The 21325-nt window shown below is 28.3% G+C and overlaps 10 protein-coding genes across 10 annotated transcripts; 7 read left to right on the plus strand and 3 right to left on the minus strand. All coding sequences in view use genetic code 12, as the record gives it.

Annotated features, from left to right (window-relative positions):
* Positions 1-233: 233 nt before the first annotated feature.
* SMC1 (cohesin subunit) lies at positions 234-3941 on the plus strand (the record flags this gene model as incomplete). Its single annotated transcript, XM_051764708.1, has 1 exon — positions 234-3941. One exon carries the CDS (start codon positions 234-236, stop codon positions 3939-3941), a length of 3708 nt encoding a protein of 1235 aa, XP_051618093.1.
* A 75-nt stretch (positions 3942-4016) lies between these two features.
* KGF54_004052 (uncharacterized protein) lies at positions 4017-5511 on the plus strand (the record flags this gene model as incomplete). The annotated part of the gene is made up of 2 exons (XM_051764709.1): positions 4017-5435; positions 5506-5511. 2 exons carry the CDS (start codon positions 4017-4019, stop codon positions 5509-5511), a joined length of 1425 nt encoding a protein of 474 aa, XP_051618094.1.
* Positions 5512-5579: 68 nt separating this feature from the next.
* Positions 5580-8639, minus strand: SGD1 (Sgd1p; the record flags this gene model as incomplete). The annotated part of the gene is made up of 1 exon (XM_051764710.1): positions 5580-8639. The coding sequence occupies one exon, from the start codon at positions 8637-8639 to the stop codon at positions 5580-5582; it is 3060 nt and encodes a 1019-aa protein (XP_051618095.1).
* Positions 8640-9044: 405 nt separating this feature from the next.
* Positions 9045-10160, plus strand: KGF54_004054 (uncharacterized protein; the record flags this gene model as incomplete). The annotated part of the gene is made up of 1 exon (XM_051764711.1): positions 9045-10160. One exon carries the CDS (start codon positions 9045-9047, stop codon positions 10158-10160), a length of 1116 nt encoding a protein of 371 aa, XP_051618096.1.
* A 577-nt stretch (positions 10161-10737) lies between these two features.
* On the plus strand, positions 10738-13332 carry KGF54_004055 (uncharacterized protein; the record flags this gene model as incomplete). Its single annotated transcript, XM_051764712.1, has 1 exon — positions 10738-13332. One exon carries the CDS (start codon positions 10738-10740, stop codon positions 13330-13332), a length of 2595 nt encoding a protein of 864 aa, XP_051618097.1.
* Positions 13333-13366: 34 nt separating this feature from the next.
* On the minus strand, positions 13367-14821 carry ULP2 (SUMO protease; the record flags this gene model as incomplete). Its single annotated transcript, XM_051764713.1, has 1 exon — positions 13367-14821. One exon carries the CDS (start codon positions 14819-14821, stop codon positions 13367-13369), a length of 1455 nt encoding a protein of 484 aa, XP_051618098.1.
* A 790-nt stretch (positions 14822-15611) lies between these two features.
* KGF54_004057 (phosphatidylinositol N-acetylglucosaminyltransferase) lies at positions 15612-16265 on the plus strand (the record flags this gene model as incomplete). The annotated part of the gene is made up of 1 exon (XM_051764714.1): positions 15612-16265. One exon carries the CDS (start codon positions 15612-15614, stop codon positions 16263-16265), a length of 654 nt encoding a protein of 217 aa, XP_051618099.1.
* A 1114-nt stretch (positions 16266-17379) lies between these two features.
* Positions 17380-18891, plus strand: CSP37 (Csp37p; the record flags this gene model as incomplete). The annotated part of the gene is made up of 1 exon (XM_051764715.1): positions 17380-18891. One exon carries the CDS (start codon positions 17380-17382, stop codon positions 18889-18891), a length of 1512 nt encoding a protein of 503 aa, XP_051618100.1.
* A 113-nt stretch (positions 18892-19004) lies between these two features.
* Positions 19005-20850, plus strand: PRS (putative proline--tRNA ligase; the record flags this gene model as incomplete). The annotated part of the gene is made up of 2 exons (XM_051764716.1): positions 19005-19047; positions 19172-20850. 2 exons carry the CDS (start codon positions 19005-19007, stop codon positions 20848-20850), a joined length of 1722 nt encoding a protein of 573 aa, XP_051618101.1.
* Positions 20851-20917: 67 nt separating this feature from the next.
* KGF54_004060 (Arf family guanine nucleotide exchange factor) lies at positions 20918-21284 on the minus strand (the record flags this gene model as incomplete). The annotated part of the gene is made up of 2 exons (XM_051764718.1): positions 20918-21196; positions 21282-21284. 2 exons carry the CDS (start codon positions 21282-21284, stop codon positions 20918-20920), a joined length of 282 nt encoding a protein of 93 aa, XP_051618102.1.
* Positions 21285-21325: the final 41 nt, after the last annotated feature.

Genomic DNA, 21325 nt, shown 5'->3' on the forward strand with positions numbered 1-21325 from the left:
ATAAAAAAGAAGCCGCATTATTTTCTCTATTTTTAGAATGCTGTAGGAGCCGCACGTTATTTTCCCACTTTAGCTGTGCTATGAGCCTCACAACATTTTCTTCATTAGGGACACTGAATAAGCCGCACTATTATATCTTATTTTAGAAATATTAGAACGCGTCTTCAAGATAATTTATTTAGTTTGTTTATTATCAGTTTTACAACAGAAATATTTACTGCCAATATAATAATATGGGTAGATTAATTGGATTGGAACTATACAACTTCAAGTCTTACCGTGGAAAATCTGTAATTGGATTTGGTTCATCGAATTTCATATCAATAATAGGTCCGAATGGATCTGGGAAATCAAATATGATGGATGCAATTTCATTTGTATTAGGATTAAATTCAAAAGAATTAAGATCACAAAAAATTACAGATTTAATTTACAGAGGCAGAAGAACTTTAGGGGATGAAGATGTTACTACAGATTTGGAACAAAATCCAACAACAGCTTATGTTTTAGGTACTTATGAAAAGGATGATGGAGAAATTTTAAGATTAAAAAGATCAATTAATTTATCAGGTCATAGTGATTACCAAATAAATAATAATTCAGTTACAAGGTTGAATTATGTGCTGTTTTTAAAACTGCTTAATATATTAATCAAAGCAAGAAATTTTCTAGTTTTCCAAGGAGATGTTGAACAAATAGCTTCTCAGAATTCTAAAGACTTAACTTCATTAATTGAACATATCAGTGGATCAAATGAATTTGTAACTGAATTCGAGAAACTAAAAGAAGAAATGGAAAAAGCTCATGAAATCACCAATGGAGTATTTTCAAGAAAAAGAACTTTAAATTCAGAATCTAAACAATATAAAGAACAAGCTGACGAACAAAGATTATTTGAAAAAAACCTTGAATTAAGAAATAACACAATAAAAAAGCTTTATCTATACAAATTATTTCACAATGAACAAATTACTGAAACAGTAAACAAAGAAATAAGAATTCAAAATGAACAACTTAATCAATTGAAAAAAGACCTCACCACTAAGGAAAAAACTTTAAAATCATTAGCATCTGAATATTCCAGAGAAGTTCTTGAATTAAGAAAACAACTCAAGGAAGTGGAAGAATCAAAATCCAAGATTGAACAAACTAAAAGAAAAATAATACCCATTGAATCAAATCGATCATCTTTAGTTTCCAAAATAAATTCACAAAAGAAGAAAGTTAACAATCTTGAAGTTGATATTAAATCACAACAATCACAAATTTCAAATCTTCAAAAAGAACTAAAAGATTCTCAAAAACTATTCGACAACTTTGAAAATAAAATAAGAGAATCTATAGCAGCATCATCATCGTTAAATATTCCAGAAGAAGCTCACAAAGAGTATGAAAAATTAAGATCAGAGTATTTAGCATCAGAAGGATCCAGTTTGGAAGATGAAATAGCTTTGTTGGTGAATGAAAAAGATACATTAACTTCAAGTGAAACAAGTTTAAATAATCAAAAATTAAATGCATTGAATAGAATTCAAGAATTAACTACCACCCTTAATTTAGAAGTAAAATCAAATTTAAATGATATAGATAATGAAATTGAAATGGTGGTTGCTAAAAAAGTTGAGAAAGCAGAATTAAGAAATAAACTAATAAAACAAAAAGATCTATTCAATCAAAAGGAATTACAATTAAATACCAAATTAAGAGACGCTTTATTAAACTTAGAAGATTTATCATCTCAGCAACGTGAATCAAATAAACAAAAAAAGTTGAGGGAAAATGTTAGTGTATTCAAACGTTTACTTCCACCAGGATCAATAAAGGGATTAGTACATGAATTAGTCAAACCTTCAGAACAAAAATATGAATTGGCTTTGCTGACTTTATTAGGTAGAAATTCAGATTCTATAATTGTTGAATCAGCATCAATTGGTTATAAATGTATTGAAATTTTAAAAGAAAGAAGAGCTGGTGTTGCTACTTTCATTCCCTTGGACTCAGTTGGATTTGATCCCGTGAATTTAAATTACCTAAGATCAATTAATAATGACGTTGTGCCAGGTTTTGATATAGTCGATCTTAATGATAGATCAATAGAACCAGCAATTAATTTTGTTATTGGTGATGCATTAGTTGCAAAGGATATAAATGTTGCAAGATCATTGAGATGGGATTCCACTAAACAAATTGATAATAAGATAGTTACTTTACAAGGATCAGTAATTCATAAATCGGGTCAAATGACAGGAGGTGCTCAAATTCAAAAATCCTCCGCAAGTCTTAGTTGGGATAAACAAGAATGGACTAAATTGAATGAAAGTAAGGAAACTCTATTAGAAGAAATTATGAAATTACAAGAATCAAAACCAAAAGAGCTTGAAATTAATATATTAGCTGAAGAAATAAGTTCATTAGATGATAAACTACCACTTTTGAAAAATCAAAAATCATCACTACAAAGAGTCATAAAAGATAGGGAAAGTGAAATCGAATTCCAACAAAAATTATCTATGGGGTTTGATGAATCTTTACAAAATAAAAAAGAACAACAATCAAAAATTGATTCAAAAATTGAAAACATAAAGCAAGAGATTAGCAAATTAAAAAGTCAAATTTTTGGTGGCTTTTGCACTAAATGGGGTTTATCAGGTATTGAAAAATATGAAGAATTACATGGAAGTGCTTTTAGAGTTAGAGCAAAAGAAAGATCGCAATTTGTTAAAGCTATATCAGTATTACAAAATAAATTAGATTTTGAAGAAGGTAGATGTAAAGAAACAATCAAAAGAAAAAGCATCTTGTCAAATCAAATTGTCGACCTAGAAGCAGAGTTAAAAGAAGTTCTAAGTAGTAAAACACAATTAGAAGAGGAATTGGATCACGTTGAAGCAGAACTTCATATTTTAAAATCCGAGTATAAAAAATCTGATAAAATTTTACAATCAAAATCAAAACATTCTAAATCTATTGAAGTTGATGTTAAAGAAGCTGCTGTTGAAGTATCGAATGTTTCTAAAGAAATAATACAAAGGGAAGAAAATTTGTTAAAACTTGGTTCTGATAGAACAAATATTTTGAAAAATTGTAAGATAAAAAATATTATATTACCTTTAATTTCTGGTGATCTAGATTCTTTACCAATACAAGAGGATTTAAGTGGTATTGAAGTTGATTATGAATTACTTGATGATAAATATAAAGAAACATTCACCCCCAAATTAGAAGTTGAGCTTGAAGCTATCTTACAAGATACAATTGAAAATTTGGAAAGATTAACACCAAATGCAAAAGCATTAGAAAGATTTAAAGATGTTGAATCACGTTTAAAAAACTATGACAAAGATTATACAACTGCAAGACAAAAGGAAAGAAAAGTTTCTGAAAAATTTGCAGAGTTAAAAGAGAAAAGGTATGAGAAATTTATGGAAGCTTTTAATCATATATCCAACTGCATTGATTCAATTTACAAAGAATTAACTAAATCAAATACATCTCCAATGGGAGGATCGGCATTTTTGGTTTTAGAAGATGAAGACACACCATATTTATCCGGAGTTAAATATCATGCAATGCCACCAATGAAAAGATTTCAAGATATGGAATTATTATCAGGTGGTGAGAAAACAATAGCTGCTTTAGCTTTATTATTCGCTATACATTCATATCAGCCTTCACCATTTTTTGTACTTGATGAAATCGACGCTGCACTTGATAATAATAATGTTGCTAAAATTGGGAATTACATTAAGAATCACGCTGGCCCAAATTTCCAATTTATTGTTATATCTTTGAAAAACAATCTTTATGAAAAATCTGATGCATTGGTTGGGATATATAGAGAACAAAATGAAAATAGCTCCAAAACTATTACACTTGATTTAAGTGAATATCCAGATGAAGATGTTTTAATTGGTGGTAATGCTGTTACAGCAGCTTCATAAGTAGGGTTTTTAGTTCTTTAGGTTGAAATATTTCGTAAATTATTTTTTAGTTGCAAAATTTAAAACTCATCTAGTATGTTTCGTAGAATACGACCGTCAACAACTTACAGATTTTTATCAAATGTACATCAACAGAAAGTTTCGGGTTTATTAAAGTTTTTCAAAAAAACTAAAAGAAGAGCTGATTTAAATGATCCAACTCATCCAAGTAATGTAAATTTTTTAGAAATTTGTGATTTTTTAACCAAATATTCAAAACAAACCACCACTAAAATAACAGATCAAGATATACATAACCCATATGAAATACTAAAAGCATTTCTACCATTTCAAAGAAAAGATCATATTATTTCAAACGTAAAAATATGGGGTGTTTCAAACAATGGTGAAGGTATTGCTATAGTTCCAAAATCAATGTATGCATCTGAATATGCTGATTCTGAATCAATTTTGGGAAAATACACCGTGTTGTTGATACCCAAAACTACAACTGGAGATAGAGTAAAAGTTTTATTAAAAATGCATCATGAATTTTATGCTGAAGGTGAATTAATTGAAATATTAAATGATACACCCAAGAGACAAAGGAATATTTTATGTAATCATTTCCAGAAATGTAATGGATGTCAATTACAATCGTTATCATATCCAGAGCAACTAGAGTTCAAGCAGAACATAATCAAAAAGGCTTATCAATTTTTTTACCCACTGCTAAAATTGTCATCAAATTTTGGAGTAGTAAATCCATCACCTTTACAATATGCATATAGAACAAAATTAACTCCACATTTTGAAAACAAGGGAAATAAATGTGTTAAATTGGGGTTTCAACATGTAAATCATAGAGGTAAAATAGATGTTGAACATTGTCCTATTGCAACTCCCGAAATAAATGGAAAATTAACAGAGGCAAGAGCAAAATATATAGGGAATGAAGCAATGAGACAATTGACGCTAAGACAAAGTTTAAGAATTGATAATGATACTGGTGAATTTCATGAGGTGGCGCTAGAGGGACAACGAAAAGTTATAACTGAAAAGATAGGGGAGTTTGTTTTTCAATTTGATAGTAACTGCTTTTTCCAAAATAACAATGCTATATTACCATCAGTTTTGGATTACATTAAATATCATGTTAACCAGCTTGAAAGACCCGTGAAAAATATAATAGATACTTACTGTGGTGTTGGATTTTTTGGAATTTCTTTATCTAACCTTAACAACAAACTAAAAGTATTTGGGATTGAAATTAGTGAGTCTAGTATCAACTATGCGAATCATAATCTTAAAATTAATGGTTTAGATCCCGAGAGAGTGAAATTTATATATGGTGATGCTTCAAATATTTTCAAAAACGAGAATTTTCAAAAAATGGGAATAAGTGGAGATGGAAGTGTAGTTATTGTGGATCCTTCTAGGAAAGGTTCAGATTTAAATTTCATGAAACAGCTACTAGAATTTGAACCAGATCTCATTGTTTACATCAGTTGCAATGTTTTCACTCAAGCTAGAGATCTATCAAGTTTTCAAAAACTACAAGATCAAAAAAAATATGAAATTTTAGATGTAGTCGGGTTTGATTTCTTCCCACAAACAAAACATGTTGAGTCTGTCGCTATATTAAAAAAATGTACATAATTAATACTCCTCAGAACTTTTTAGGATTTCATCAATAATATCAAACATAGCATCCACACCCCAATCCACTCTAATTTTTTGTTTATCACCTGTTAACAAATCTGTGTTCTTAACTTTTTCTTGTAAGAAATATTGTAACCCACGAAGTAAAGTTTCTTGTTCTCTTGCTTTTAAAATTTTTTCAACCAACAAGCGATCATCGAAATTTAATTGAGATTTATCAATCTTCAACCCACCCCCCAAAGAGTTCTTCCTTGATTTTTTACCAACTTGATCTAAAAAAGTTACTAGTAGAATTTCACAAAATAGGTTTGTATCTGGAGAAGCAGTTAAAAAATTAATGGTATTTAGGTTATGTAATGGTAATGAACCTTCTGCTAATAAAAACCCAAAGAATCTACCCAAATTTAGTATTTTTTTCATTTTAGTTTCTTCATCTGAATCGTTTAATCCCATAAAATTCGATTCTTCTTCATCTTCTTCATCTGTGCTTCCATCTAATTCTTTTATAAGGTCCCACAACATAAATTGAAAAGTTTTTCTTAGTGAATGAGAATCACATAAATTGTTTGCCAACACTGCATAATATGGGTTCCATGATGGTTCAATAGTAGCACAATGAATTAAGACTTTAGGGACATCTCTTTCTTGAACTCTTTTTAGGGCAAGTTTATCAATTTTGGTTCTAGCGTCCATATAATCAGTTGCAGACATGATTGATATGAATATAGCTCTACGAATATCGGTATTCATTCTTTGAGCTTTGGCTAATTCCATCCAATTTGGTTCGGCAGCATCTAATATATCATTCATAGCTGAACTATCAACATTAACAACTGTTGGTTCATTACCTTTCCATGCTGATCCAACTAACCACCATTTACCTCTTGTATCAACATTGTGGATATCATCTAATGATACTTGAATTGGGTCACCACCTTTGTTGTTATTTATTGTACTTAAGAATTTTTTAAGTCTTATTGAAATTTGATGAGTACCTTCATTTACAATCTTCATTTTATTGTTTTTTAATGTCGATATGGTCTCAATTAGAAATTGAATTCTTGATGTTTTTTGGTCTGTAGGTAGTTCAGCATATTTATCATTAAGCATTAGTATAATATCTTTCAAAGATGATGGATCATCTGCTCTCATTTGATTTCCTGAACTTCTGATCAACCTCAAAAGTAAATCAGCATTTTCTTCATTCAAATTTTTTATAAGTTCCTTGATCAAGTCATATAATAATTTTGAAGATAATAAATGAAACAAATATAACGATGACAACAAAGATATTAGATTCGAAGCTTCTTTACTTTTGTTATCTTTTGCATGATATGATTCAAATTTTTCAACTAAAGTTTGTACGAAAAATGCACCAAATTCGACACCTTGTAACCTATACAATGCAACAATGACACAAGCATGTAAATGAACAAAAGTATCCAATAATCTACCTTGTTGAATGACACTATCTAAAACGATTTTGGTAATTTCTTCAAATAATACTTGTCTAGGATGTAAAAAAAATAAACTTTGTAAATCATTCACTATAGTTCCAATATTTGATTCAGATAATTTGTTTAATGGACCCTTTATTGATTTTCTTAAACTTAAAACCTCTTCAGAATCCTGATTTCCAGCTTCTAAAGCCATTTTTCTACGTAATGCAGGTGGTATATACTTTTGTTCTTGTGGTGTTTCACTATCATTTGTTGACTGTTCATTCCCGGGTGCAACATACGGGTTTTCTCTTTCTCTTTCTTCTTCAAATTCTTCCTCGGTTTCTTCATCAAAAGAATCATCTTCACCGTCGTCTTCTTCTTCTTCGTCTTCCTCTTCAAATTCTAAACCGTCTAATAAACCATCTAAACCATCATCGTCATCTCCTTTCGGCAATTTCGCATTCTTTTTAATACCTAATTTCTTAGCATAATATTCAATATCATCATCATCTTGCAGAAATGCCGAGCTTGGAGGCTCTACAAAATCGTCTTTCTTGTTCTTTTTGAGTTGTTTTAATTTCTCCAATGGATTGTCTTCATATTCTAACTCCTCATCAAAATCATCTTCCTCCTCTGATTCTGTTTCAAAATCCAAATTTATTCCATCTAACAAACCACCAATGATATCATCTTCATCTGTTTTACTTAATTGAGAATTCGCCCCATTTTTCAATCCTAATTTTTTAGCATAATAATCTATATCATCATCATATTTTTGTAATTCTGGATCAGTAGGTTTTATTGTTTTAGATTTCTTATTTTTTAGTATTCCTTTAGTTTGAGGTTCTGGTTCAATCTCATCATCGTCAAATCCACCAAATTCTGATTCTTCTCCACTCCCACTTTCTTCATCGGTGAATGAATCATCATCCAAGTCATCTTCTTTAACAACCCGTATTTCTGAAGTAGTAGTCTTGAATTTACTCTCCTTCAATTTTCTTAACGCTTCCATAGGATCTAATTCATCCTCTTCTTCTTCCTCCAATTCATCTTCACTAAAAACTTCTTCATCGTCATCATCTTCTAGTTCATCTTCTTCAACTATTCTGATATCACTTGAAATATTTCCATTTTTCTTCTCTTTCAATTTTCGTAATGTTTCTAATGGATCAGGTTCATCATCATCATCTTCTTCTTCTTCAAAATCCTCAAAACCCTCATCATCTTCTTCCAACTCGTCTTCTTTTACAACTCTATATTCCTCTGTCTTTCCATTATTTTTAGTTTTCGATTCTTTGATCTTTTTTAATTGCTCTAATGGATCATTCGAAGTTTCTTCGCCTCCTCGTATTCTTGATTTTTTACTTTGGGTTTGTTTTGCTGATGGTATTTGCTTTGAATTTGGTCTCTGTTTTTGCTTCTTTGATGTTCTCTGTAATTTTCTTTTCTCTTTTCTTGATAGCACTTTTGATGATTTCCTTTTCTTACCATTTTGATTATCATTAGTTGTAAATCTTGGATCATTTTCGTCGTATTTTTCATTTCTGATCTGCTCTAAAATTCTATCGGGTAGATTCAAACCCATTTTATCGTCGTTTTTTTCATTTCTAACCATAATTTTGATTATTAGGCAATTTAATTGAGTTTATTGATTTAATTTAATTCATGATGATCATCTGGTACAATCATAATTATTTTTCATACGATTTGGTAGCATGACGTGTCAGATATAAACATTACACAAAAGTGATGAGCTCAAAAAATATGTTTTATTTGAATTGAGCTTTCGCTCTTCTACCTACGAACGCCGTATGACTTTTTGGTCGACAATTCGTTCTATTTTTTAATTAGCATTTCTCGATTAGAACAAATCAAATTGGGAAACCGCGCGGCTCTACTAATAAATAATTTCTTTATTCTCTTTTAATGTATTACATAATTGAATTACTATGAGATTCTTTTATCTGTTGATTTAAATAAACTGTCATCAAATTCAATCAATATTCTTACAATAACAATAATGTTTAATAAATTTAAATTAGATTTTGGGAAATTTAAAATTGATTTAAAAGTTATAGGAGATTTATTTATTCTAGCTGGTGCAGGTTTATCAGTTTATTATTTATTAAATACTATAATAAATGAATATTTAGATAATACAATTAAAAATAAAGATTCAGAAAAGAAAGGTAAAGGTATATTGAAAAAGATTCAAAATTCAAATCCTCATTTGAAAAGTATATCTTTAAATCAATATGAGAAAAGTCTTTTGATTAATCTAGTAAGTCCCGAGGAAATTTCAGTAACTTTTGATGATATTGGAGGATTAGAAGATATTGTTGATGAATTGAGAGAAGCTGTCATATTACCATTAACTGATCCAGAATTATTTGAAAAACATTCCAATTTAATAAAATCACCAAAGGGTGTATTATTTTATGGTCCACCGGGATGTGGTAAAACTATGTTAGCAAAAGCTATTGCAAAAGAAAGTGGAGCAATGTTTTTATCAATACGAATGTCGACAATTATGGATAAATGGTATGGTGAATCAAATAAAATTACTGATGCCATTTTTTCATTAGCTAATAAATTACAACCTTGTATTATATTCATAGATGAAATTGATTCATTTTTGAGAGATAGATCACTGAGTGATCATGAAGTTAGTAGTATGATAAAAGCTGAATTTATGACATTATGGGATGGATTGAAATCAAATGGACAAATAATGATTTTAGGAGCAACAAATCGTAAAAATGATATTGATGATGCATTTTTAAGAAGAATGCCAAAAACTTTTCCAATTGGTAAACCAAATTCTGATCAACGTAAAGCAATACTAAATAAAATTTTAAAAGATGCTCAATTAGATGAAGAAGATTTTGACTTAGACTTTATTGTTCAATCAACAAGAAATTTTAGTGGATCAGATTTAAGAGAGTTATGTAGAGAAGCTGCCATATTACCAGTAAGAGAATACATTAAAGAAAATTATAATTATAAAAGTGGGAAATTAAGTAGAGATGAAAATGATGACTTACCAGTCAGATCTTTAAAAACAAGTGATTTTACTCAAAATATAATAACTGGAGGAATAGCTGGTGGTGGAATCCAAACATTAAGCCTTGATTAAAATATTTGAATTTATAGATTATGTAAATATTATTATAATTTTCATCTTTTCATTTTAGTGTATAAATCAATTTGAAAACTCTCATCTTTATAAAAATTGGAAAATGAAAAAAATTTCAATTCACTTTTTTTATACAACAACAAAGAGTATATAAATCATCAATATACAATTACTTGACTATCAAAATTCATCTTTAATTTATCACTCACCCAAGAAGAAGTTGGCCTCTTCGAAGATCCTTATATTTTACTCCGTAATATAATGATTCAAAGCGAGGCCTAAATGAAAAATTATTCACGACTAATTTGGCTTCTACTCTTACAGTAATAAATTAGGATTTAATTACGCTATGGGAGTTGGAAAACTAATCAACTATAATTTTATTAGATTATAATTAGTCTGAGACATTATTTAATATTGGTCTTTATTAAATTATTAGATATCTTATCATTTATTCTCTATCAATAAAAATTTCTAGAATAGCAAACTAAAGCCGCATAATACTATTTATATAATTTAAAGTTTGCAATTTTAAAGGATTCAGATAACAATTGATTCTTAACAATTCAATTGTATCATGTCTAGATCATTGAGACATATAAGATTAAACCCAATACAATCATTCAAACCAGCTCTACCTATAATCAGCCTTAATAAGAGATATTATTCCACGGATATAGAATCACTTAAGAAACAATCAGATTCAACAGAAACAGATAATTCTGTAAATGCAACTGGTGTAATAGATAAAAGTAGTAATGAAGTATTATTATATTATTCGTTTTCATCATCAAGAAACATTATAAAGCAGTATCTAGTAAGAATTTTTTCAAGTATACCTTTCACTCGAAAATACAATGAAGAAACTTTTAAAGATAAAGTATTAGAAATTTCATCACCATTACCAACAAGTTCAAAAATTACTGAATTGGTTCCTTTAACAAGAGATTCTGGTGCATTTGTTAAATTCCAATTTCCTCCCACTGAATCTGCAAGGTCATTTATAAATGAAGTTAGATCAAATGTTAATAAAAATGATTCAAAAAGATTGGATAATATTTTTAAAAAAGTTTTAAATTCTGTATGGAATAGATCACCAAAAGTTTACAGCGTTAAAGGGATACCTTGGATTGAAGATCTAAGAAGGTTTCCAAGCGCTAAAATTGGAATTAAATTTGAAGGAAATCCATTAACCGAAGAAGAATTGTATGTTTTATTTAGAAGATATGGTTTAATTGATGATATTAAAGCAGACCCAGGTGAATCATATATTCTATTTCACGATGTTAGATCTGCTATTTGTGCCAAACATTGTATCACAGGTATGGTATTGGACAACGGGAAAACAACACTTCATATAAGATACGTACCAATACAAAAGAAATACTTTATTGTTGAATTTATAAGTAATCATACAAGAATTGCTATACCAATAATATTGGCACTTTTAGCTACATTTGCAGTTTTAATTTTTGATCCAATAAGAGAGTTTTTCATTCAATATAAAATAACTCACAGTTCTCATTCATTAGATCACTACAAGCAAAATAAATGGTTTAGATTAATTTACATTCCTTATAAAAATTTGATTAATATGGTCACAAGTAGTTATGACTATATAGATACTCAATTTCACGAAGTTACAGGGTTGAAAATGGAGGATGATTCATGTGATACTGATGCTCAATCAATGCATGATTTGAAACAAGAAAATAATATGTTTTGGAAAGAACGGTTTGATAAATCAAAGCAATTAACAATGTGGATTTTGGAAAACATCGATACTTTCATTGTTGTCAAAGGACCTCAAGGATCAGGTAAAGAAGAATTTGTGTTGGATCATACATTATTAAATAATGATAAATTAAGCAAGAAAATTTTGGTTTTAGAATGTGATGAACTTAGTAAAGCTAGATCTGAAAATAATTTAATTGGAAATACTGCATCTCAATTAGGTTATTTCCCAGTTTTCACTTGGACTAATTCAATATCTCAATTTGTTGACTTAGGAGTTCAAGGTTTAACTGGTCAAAAATCAGGTCTAGCTGAGACTAAGGAAAACCAAATCAAAAATATGTTTTCATTGTCAACTCAAGCAATAAGACATATTTGTGAAGAGGATTATTCTAAGTATGTTAAATCAGTTGAAAGAAGAAATAAGAAATTACCAGATGAAGAGAAAATCGAAATATTAAAATTAGAAGAATTTTTATCCCAAAATCCTGATTCTAAACCAATCATTGTTGTTAGTAAATATGCAAGAAGAGCTGATATCCCACTGAATGATTTTATATATCCATTAATTGCAGATTGGGCTTCAGGTTTAATACAAAATAATATAGCTCATGTCATATTTTTAACTGCTGACGTTGGTTCGATACAACATTTAAATGAAGCATTACCAAACCAGGTTTTTAAGAACATCTCATTAAGTGATGCCTCAATGACAAGTTCAAAACAATATGTTTGTGATGTATTGAAAGTAAAAGATACTACGACTTTAGATACTTGTCTTGAACCTTTAGGTGGTAGAATGTTAGATTTACAAGCGTTTATAAGGCGTATAAAATCAGGTGAAAATCCAGAACAAGCAATTACAGAAATGATATCACAAGCAGCAGAAATTATAAGTACAGTTTTCCTTAATGAACATTTATCTAATTCTAATAATAGTGACAACAATTGGAATCCTGCACAAGTTTGGTTAATTATGAAATTATTATCAAATAAAGATGAAATTAATTTTGCAGAAATTATAAAATCTCCATTATTTAAAAAATCAAAAGAAACAATGGATACTTTATCAACTTTGGAAAAATATGATTTAATTTCTTTAAGAAGAGATAAAGGAGTATTAAGTAAAATAGTCACTGGTAGACCATTATATAAAGCAGCTTTTGAAAATATTATAAGTGATTTAAGAATTTGGAAATTATATGAAACTAATTATTTGACAGAATTAATTAATTTAGAAGTTGCTAAAATTCAAAAATTTGAAAATGAATTAACAACCATATATCAAATCAGTAAAATTGATGGTAGAATTGATTATTTAACTAAAAAAATTGAAGCGTCAAATACAAAAATTGTTGCTTATGAAAAAGAAATTGTTGATATTGCTTCTTATAAAGCTGAACAAAAACCTCATTCTTTTTTAGGTTTAAAATTTTAATTAACGTAATAGTGTTTTGTATATATTAATTTGACTAACTAAGAAATTTATCACTAATCATTTCATAAACCATCCGACGTCTGATTAATTTCATATCCTTTTGTGAATAATTCAAGTCTTCATCTTTTGAAATATACTTTGCGGCAGTACACGTAAAAACACCACAATCTGATCCATTTTGTTGTTGAGGTGAATCAATATGTGAAATCAACTTATAATTAATTGCTGGACAACCCAATCTTTCAGCTTCTTTATCCATATACATTTTTAAGTTTTCAACAGCTTGTGGATTACCAGACATACTTAATGAATCATAATACACAATAGTCTTTTTTATATTATCAATCACTGATAATGCCCAATGAGTGTTACTAATATTTACAGGTACTAAGATTTTATCTTTTTCAAAAGAATTTAATTTCTTTCTTTTGGCCCACCTTTGAACTCCCTGGTAACCTTTTTGATTTAATGTTGAATAAAAATGAGTAGTCCAACCAAAAACTTTTGGATTTTCTTTCATTAAAATATTAAAATAAAAATCAATTACATTATCATTAAGCCATCTACCATCTTGTAAAGTTTGTAAATCACCAGTGGATAATTCAATAGAATATTTATCAATTATAATGTTTCTAGGGTTTGAACTCCAAATAGTTTGTACTTTCACTAATTGATCATTGTTTAAGGGTTTGATTTTTGATACTGAAGCTAATCTTTTTTTGGTGATAAGATCTTGTAATTTTGATTGTGATTGTTCATAAGCTGAAGTTATTTTATTAAAATTTAGACTTCGAATTAGATCATCAAGTATGGAGTAGTTGTTTATGGATTTTGGCTTGGAAGGAATATAATAATCTAATACTGATTGTTGGTAATTCGTTGGTACTGGACTGATATCAAATAAATTTTGTGATTCATTGGGATATTGTAGAATTGACGGTGATTGACTTTTCCTGGTTCTTGGCTTCTGTCGTATTGGTTTTGCAATTGATAGATTAGTTCCATATTGTGAAGATCTTGAAGATTTTTGTGACTTTAAATTTTTCAATGCCAATTGTTTTAATTGTTGAGATGATTTAGAAGTAGTTCGTTTTGGTGCTGGTAATGGCTGCTCTTGAAAACTCTCCTCCTCTATTAGTATACTATTTTCTTTGATGAATTGTTCTTCATTATGATGTAGTAAATGATAATCATTTGTAATTATTCTTTCCTCTAAAATTTCTAAATCTGAATCTTGAAGAACGCTTGATATACCTATTTCAGTAGATTCTTCAATTGGTTTCAGAACTTCAACTTCGGGAGTAGTTATTATAGATGATGTGAATAAACTTTTTATACAATTGAACAACCATTTTAAAACTTCCCACATTGTTGGTGACTTTTCATCTTCCATAGATTGTTCATCATTCAAAGAACTTTTAGTAAAATCGTAAGATAAATCACTCTGTAGATATATTCTTTCATTATTTAATATTGGATTTTTATACATTTATGATAAAGATGCAAAAAGGGAATAAATCTTGTAATTGTACTATTCATTCTTAAAATTAAAATTTACTTTTGTACTCACATTCAATTTTCACTCTCGGTCGATCACGTTACATCCTGAGTTGAGGATAGGGCAGAGGTCAGAGAGAAGCAAAAACTCAGCTTTATATAATTATATGCTATTGCTAAGTAGAACTTAAAGTACTAACTTGTGCAAAATGGCCGTAATACGCTGATGATGTTAAATTTTTAGCTACTTTTATTGAACAGGATTTCAGATTTTTATTCAAATTTGCAACCAATTTAAGTTAAATTTTTGTAAAAATTATCAAAATACTTAACAGAGGCAAAATTCAATTACCAAAAATGTCAATGACTGCCAACAGACTTTTAACCCATTTGGTTTGAAAATAAGTTCAAGTGATGGTAAAAAATTTGAGCTAAAGAAACTGTTTCAACCAATATACTTCAACTATAGTTTCCCAACTAATTTACAAAATCACCACTCTCATTCCAAATACTGCATTATGAAGTACGGTTCATACAAATTACATTTACTTTTTGAGAAAGAAAACAGTTCACTAGTTCCCAAAATTGTATGTACAACCAATTTGATATCAAATTAGTGGTAAGATAGTAAAAGGTTATCACGTGATTAACTTAAATATGCCAGTAAAGAAAAAGTGATACAAAACATCAAATTAACAAGATCAAAAACTTATAACGACTAGCTAATAATAGCCAATATGATTGAATTGTGAAACAAACCTACTTTCCAGCAACCAATTTAAATGTCATCACCAAAAGATCATATTTTAAAAATTACTCCACCAATCAATTTGAATGACGAAGATGCGATAAAATCATTAAATATAATAAAACTTACAGTAATGCTGAAACATTCACCTATCTTATTCAAGTTGAAAAAAGTACTTATAGCAGTTAACTTAATAGGTTTGGTAACACTTTTGGTTCTGTACAAAGTTTTGTTCTACAGAATCGGTCAATTGATTATTAATCTTGCGATTATTTTGGTGGTATTAATTGTATTATTGGTATCAATCCAGGAACCAAGTGATTCATTAACTATCATGAGAGGAGTAGGAGCTCAATTGGATTCTAAAAAATTATTGCCTATTCGAAATCTGAATACATTTATATCAATAAACAACATGATTGATGTGGTGATTCATGAAGGATTTCATAATTATGGACAAGTGATATTTTACCTATGTTTTCTAACTAAATCAAGTATTAGTTCACCAAACGGAAATTCATCAAATTATGACAATGATAATTTTAATAATAATGAAATTATAAAAGTTGTATTCAACGAATTTTTACCTAGGAAAGATATTTTGTTAATAGTTAGAAAACTAAGTCGTCAAATTTTGTTTAATGAAACTAAAAGGTATTGTGAAACGGATTATTCTATAGATTCATAGTTTTATATAAAGTATATAATTAGATTATATTTATAAATGTTTCATGGTTTTTGCGGAAATGTTTATATCTATGTCTATAGAAATTTGTTAAAAAAAAATTACGTAATTAACTAAATCAGTTTATTAAAAAAAAAAAAATCAAAATTGAATTGGTAGCAACTCTCCACATATTCAAATTCAACAAACTGAAAACAAGTTTAGAGTCAACGTGTCGGTAACAGTCGAATTGTGTTTCAAAGATTTTGACAAAGCAGTTCGACTTGATTGTGAGACAAGCAGTTGTGAGTTGCATCAAAAAATTAAGAACGAGACCAAATAGACTTCGTAAAAAGAAATACCAATCTAGTTTTAAGTTGCAGGTATTATCGCAAACCCCAGATTTAAAACATTACAAAAAAAAAAACCGCTTAATTTTACTCTAAATTAAATCATCTCGTATTAAAATTGCTATTTTATAAAAACATCCGAAAATCTTCGAATTTCTATAAACAAAAATAAATCACAAAGGATTGATTTTTATTTATACGTGATATTTAATGTTTAGAAATATTAAAGTCAATGAAGTTTATTCGGTAAAATAACAAATCACTTAAAGTAATTTACAATTTAACTTCAAAAACTTAAACAAAGTAATAAAGTAATTTACTCAAGTGCTTAATCTATAAAAAAATGATAGTAAATTATGAAAGTAAAGATGAAAACATAATAATTCAATCTCTAAGTATAAAATACAATTAAAACAACAATTAAAACAATAGCAATATAAATAAATGGAAAAATATATAAAAAAAAAAAGAGATTAATTTTGAAATTCAATTAGTCTATGAAATTTAAAAAAAAAAAAAAATTTTGAATAAAATAAAATACTAAAAAGGAAACCCCTTAATAAAATAAGAATTATAGCAAACTAACTTTAAATTAATTTTAAATTTAAAAATTTTAAATGAATGATTAATTAAAAATTTAATTGAATAGTTTTATATATAAAGTTATAAATATTCAACAATGATTTTTAATTGAATTTTTTTATTTATTAATTCAATATATTTCATTTTAATTTTTCAATTCAATTATTACAAATTATTTTTATACATTTTAATTAATAAAAGAAGATATGTCAGCAGGTAAATATTTATTAGGTACTGCAGCAATTATTGGTGGAATTTGGTATTATGATCAAAATGTTCAACGTATTTTACCAAGAGAAGATCATAAAGAATTAGCTCATCAAACTCAAAAAATTGATAAACAAGTATCTAATTTAAATAATAAATTAACCAACAAAATTGATGAAGCTAAATCAAGAATATCCAACAAAACCGAATCAATTACTGATCAAGTCAAAAAATCAGATTCCTATAAAAATCTTGAAAAGGATAAACAAGAATACAAATATTTTGCTAAAGATGCTGTAACTCCAAATGATGAAAAATCAATTTTTAAATTAGGTATGCAAAAATATATTGACTTTATAAATTGTCTTGGTGAAGGTAAAATTGAAACCGGAGAAACCCAATATAGTTCAATGGGTGAATTACCAGAAGTTAAAGAAAAACCAATTTTTGGTAATTGGTTTAAAGATGCTGATAATAAAGTAGATGAAACAAAAGCTAAAGCTGAAGCTAAAAAAAATGAATGGTCATCTTGGGGATCTAAAAAGGCAAATCAAGCTGAAGCTGATGCTGAACACAAGAAAAACAAATTAGTCAACTGGGGTAAAGATCAAGCTGATGAAGCTGAATCTAAGAAACAAGAATGGTCAAATTGGGCTTCACATAAAGTTGAAGAAGTTAAAGATGATGCTGAAAGACAAAAGAATAAGTTGGTTAATTGGGGACAAGAAAAAGCCGATGAAGCAGATGCTAAAAAGAAAGAATGGACTTCATGGGGTCAAAAAAAAGCAGATGAAGCCGAAGCTGAAAAAAACAAGTGGACTTCATGGGGATCTAAAAAAGCTGACGAAGTTCAAGCAGATGCTGAACACAATAAAAATAAATTGGTCAATTGGGGTAAAGATAAAGCTGATGAAGCAGAAGCTGAAAAGAACAAATGGACTTCATGGGGATCTAAAAAAGCTGACCAAGTTTCAGCTGATGCAGAACACAATAAGAACAAATTAGTAAACTGGGGATCAGATAAAGCAGACGAAGCTAAAAAAGAAGCTGAAGCTCAAAAAAATTCATGGTTCAATTGGGGAAACAAACAAGTCGATGAAGCTCAAAAGCAATTAAACAAAGACTCAAATGATCTTCAAAAATATGCTGATGATACTTCAAAATGGGCTGATAAAAAATTAAACGAAGCCTCAAATGAATTAAACAGACAATATGAATCATCGAAACAAGAGTTCAACAAACAATACAACAGTTTAGAAAAACAGTATAACGAAACAGTTGATCAATTTAATAAGAGATATGCATTAGAAAAAGATAAAGCTTTAAAATCTTATGAAGATGCTAAAAAGAGATTTGAAACCTTAAGTACCAGTATTACAAATGATCCAAAAAAGAATGAGCAATTAAATAAAGCTAAAAATGAATTTTACAATTCTTTAGAACATTTAAAAGTTTATGGTGATGATGTTTATAATGATGTCAAAAAAACTTTAGGAGATTTATTTAAATAGACTGTTTAGTTAGGTTTCATGAATTTTTAAAGTATAGTTTATCAATGTAATATATCATTATACAGTACAAGCTTTATATGTAAAGTAGTCTACTCATTTAACTGCAATGTTGTATGACTCGAGATTTTACTAGTAATTTATCTTTACGACAGTACGGTGATCACATTTGTCTGACTAAATTGTTATTACGAATCCTATCGACTTACGAAATTCATATTTCCGTTATTCTGGTAGCATCATTACTACGGAATATTTTTGAAACAATTGATCCATCAAACAGACTTTACAACCAATTCGAAAGACAATGTTGATATGATTAAAAAAGTACCTACATTCTATGCAAATCAATTACAAAAGCTAAGACTTGATAAAAGTATACCTACATCAGAGCTTATATCAAAACTAGGGATTGTTTCAAATCCAAGATCAGGTTTAGTTAATTGGTCTAAAACTGGATTATTAATTCAAAATAAAATCAATAATATTATTAGAAAGAATTTAGATAGTATAGGTTTTGAAGAATTAAATTTATCTTTATTATCATATAAAACAAATTGGGAAAAAACTGGAAGATGGAATCAACCAGAGATATTTAAATTGAAAAATGATGATTTTTTATTAGTTCCTACATGTGAAGAAGAGATAACTGCTTATGTTAAACAAAATTTAGAAAGTTATAAACAATTACCTTTGAAATTTTATCAAATTAATCCGAAATTCAGAAATGAAAAAAGACCAAGAGGTGGATTATTAAGAGGTAAGGAATTTTTAATGAAAGATGCTTATTCTTTTGATATAAACAAGTCGAAAGCAATGGAGACTTATAATTCAATTTTTGAATCATATCATAAAATTTTTAAAGAAATCGGATTACCATATGTTAAAGCTGAAGCAGATTCTGGTGATATTGGTGGTGACTTAAGTCACGAATGGCATTATTTAAATGAAACCGGTGAAGATACCGTTTTCACTTGTGATAATTGTGGTCAAGTATCAAATCAGGAGAAAACTTTAGCATATCCCTCAAAAGAATATACTAGTGGTGATGTATCTGTTAAATATTTCATAACTGATGATGATTCTACTTTAATTTGTGCTTATTATCCATCAAATAGAATTTTAGAACCAAATTTTTTAAAGTTAGAAATGCCAGATATAAATTTGAAAAGTCCATTCAATGAGCAAGAATTACTTGACAAATTTGCAAAAGAATCTGAAGAAGATTTATCCAAAAGAGTTGTTAGAATAATGGACTCAAGATTAAACTCAAGATCGAATTTCCCAGATTTCCCAATTAATTTTGTAAATAGATCAATGATTACCACCTTAACTGATATACCCATTGTATTATCAGAGGAAGGAGAGATTTGTGGTGAATGTGAAGAAGGTACTTTACAAAAACTGAATGCAATTGAAATTGGACATACTTTTTATTTAGGTGATAAATATTCCAAAGCATTAGATTTAAAAATTGATATACCAGTGGAAAATCAAGTTGAGACAAAAAATGTTTTGATGGGTTGTTTTGGTATTGGAATAAGTCGAATAATTGCTGCTATTGCTGAAATTAATAGAGATGAAAAGGGATTAAGATGGCCAAGAAGTATAACACCATGGGAGATTACAATAGTTGAGACTACAAAAAATCCAGAATTTCAATCAGTTTATGAAGATTTGGAATTGGTAGATTATAGATTGGATGATAGAAAAGATATTTCATTAGGTAAAAAAATTAATCAATCGAATCTTTTAGGGATACCTTTGGTATTGATATTAGGTAAAAAGTTCCCAATTGTTGAAATTGAAGTTAGAGGTAAACGTAACACCAAAAACCCAAAATGGAAACAATTAGATTTTAAATGGGAAGTTGAATATGATTCAAATGGTAATGATATTAAACATTATGTACATAAAGATCAATTAAATCAAGTATTAAATAGATTGCTATTAGATATGTAAATAGATAAACTTGTTATTTTTTTGTTAATAATATACACCTGTAATAAACTTTATATCAATAATTTGTTTAAGCAGTAAATTTACCAGTAATTTTTGCAAAAACATGTAAAATTATAACTGAAAATATGAATCCAACAGCTAAAAATAATACAACTAATGGATCAACTCTTAAACCTTGAGCTTCATCTGTAAATAATTTCATCATTGTTGAAGATGAACCACCAGCACCTGCTGATCTTGTACTTAATGGTGTAGCATTTGATGTTTGAGCTTTTTTATCTGCTGTAGTTTTTCTTTTAACTGCACTTCTTAACCCTCCTGGAGCCTGATTTGATGATGTTGAAGACTAAAAAAAGAAGAAGGTGTTAGTAAATCAATTAATTATCCAATCAAGGTTTTCACTTCAGTTAACTAGCAGCTATACAACATACCATTATTTAATTTTATTTGTAATATATTGGTGGTTGCCTTATTT

Source organism: Candida jiufengensis (genome assembly GCF_024610255.1).
Source record: "Candida jiufengensis strain CBS 10846 chromosome Unknown scaffold1, whole genome shotgun sequence".
Taxonomy (NCBI): domain Eukaryota; kingdom Fungi; phylum Ascomycota; class Pichiomycetes; order Serinales; family Debaryomycetaceae; genus Lodderomyces; species Lodderomyces jiufengensis.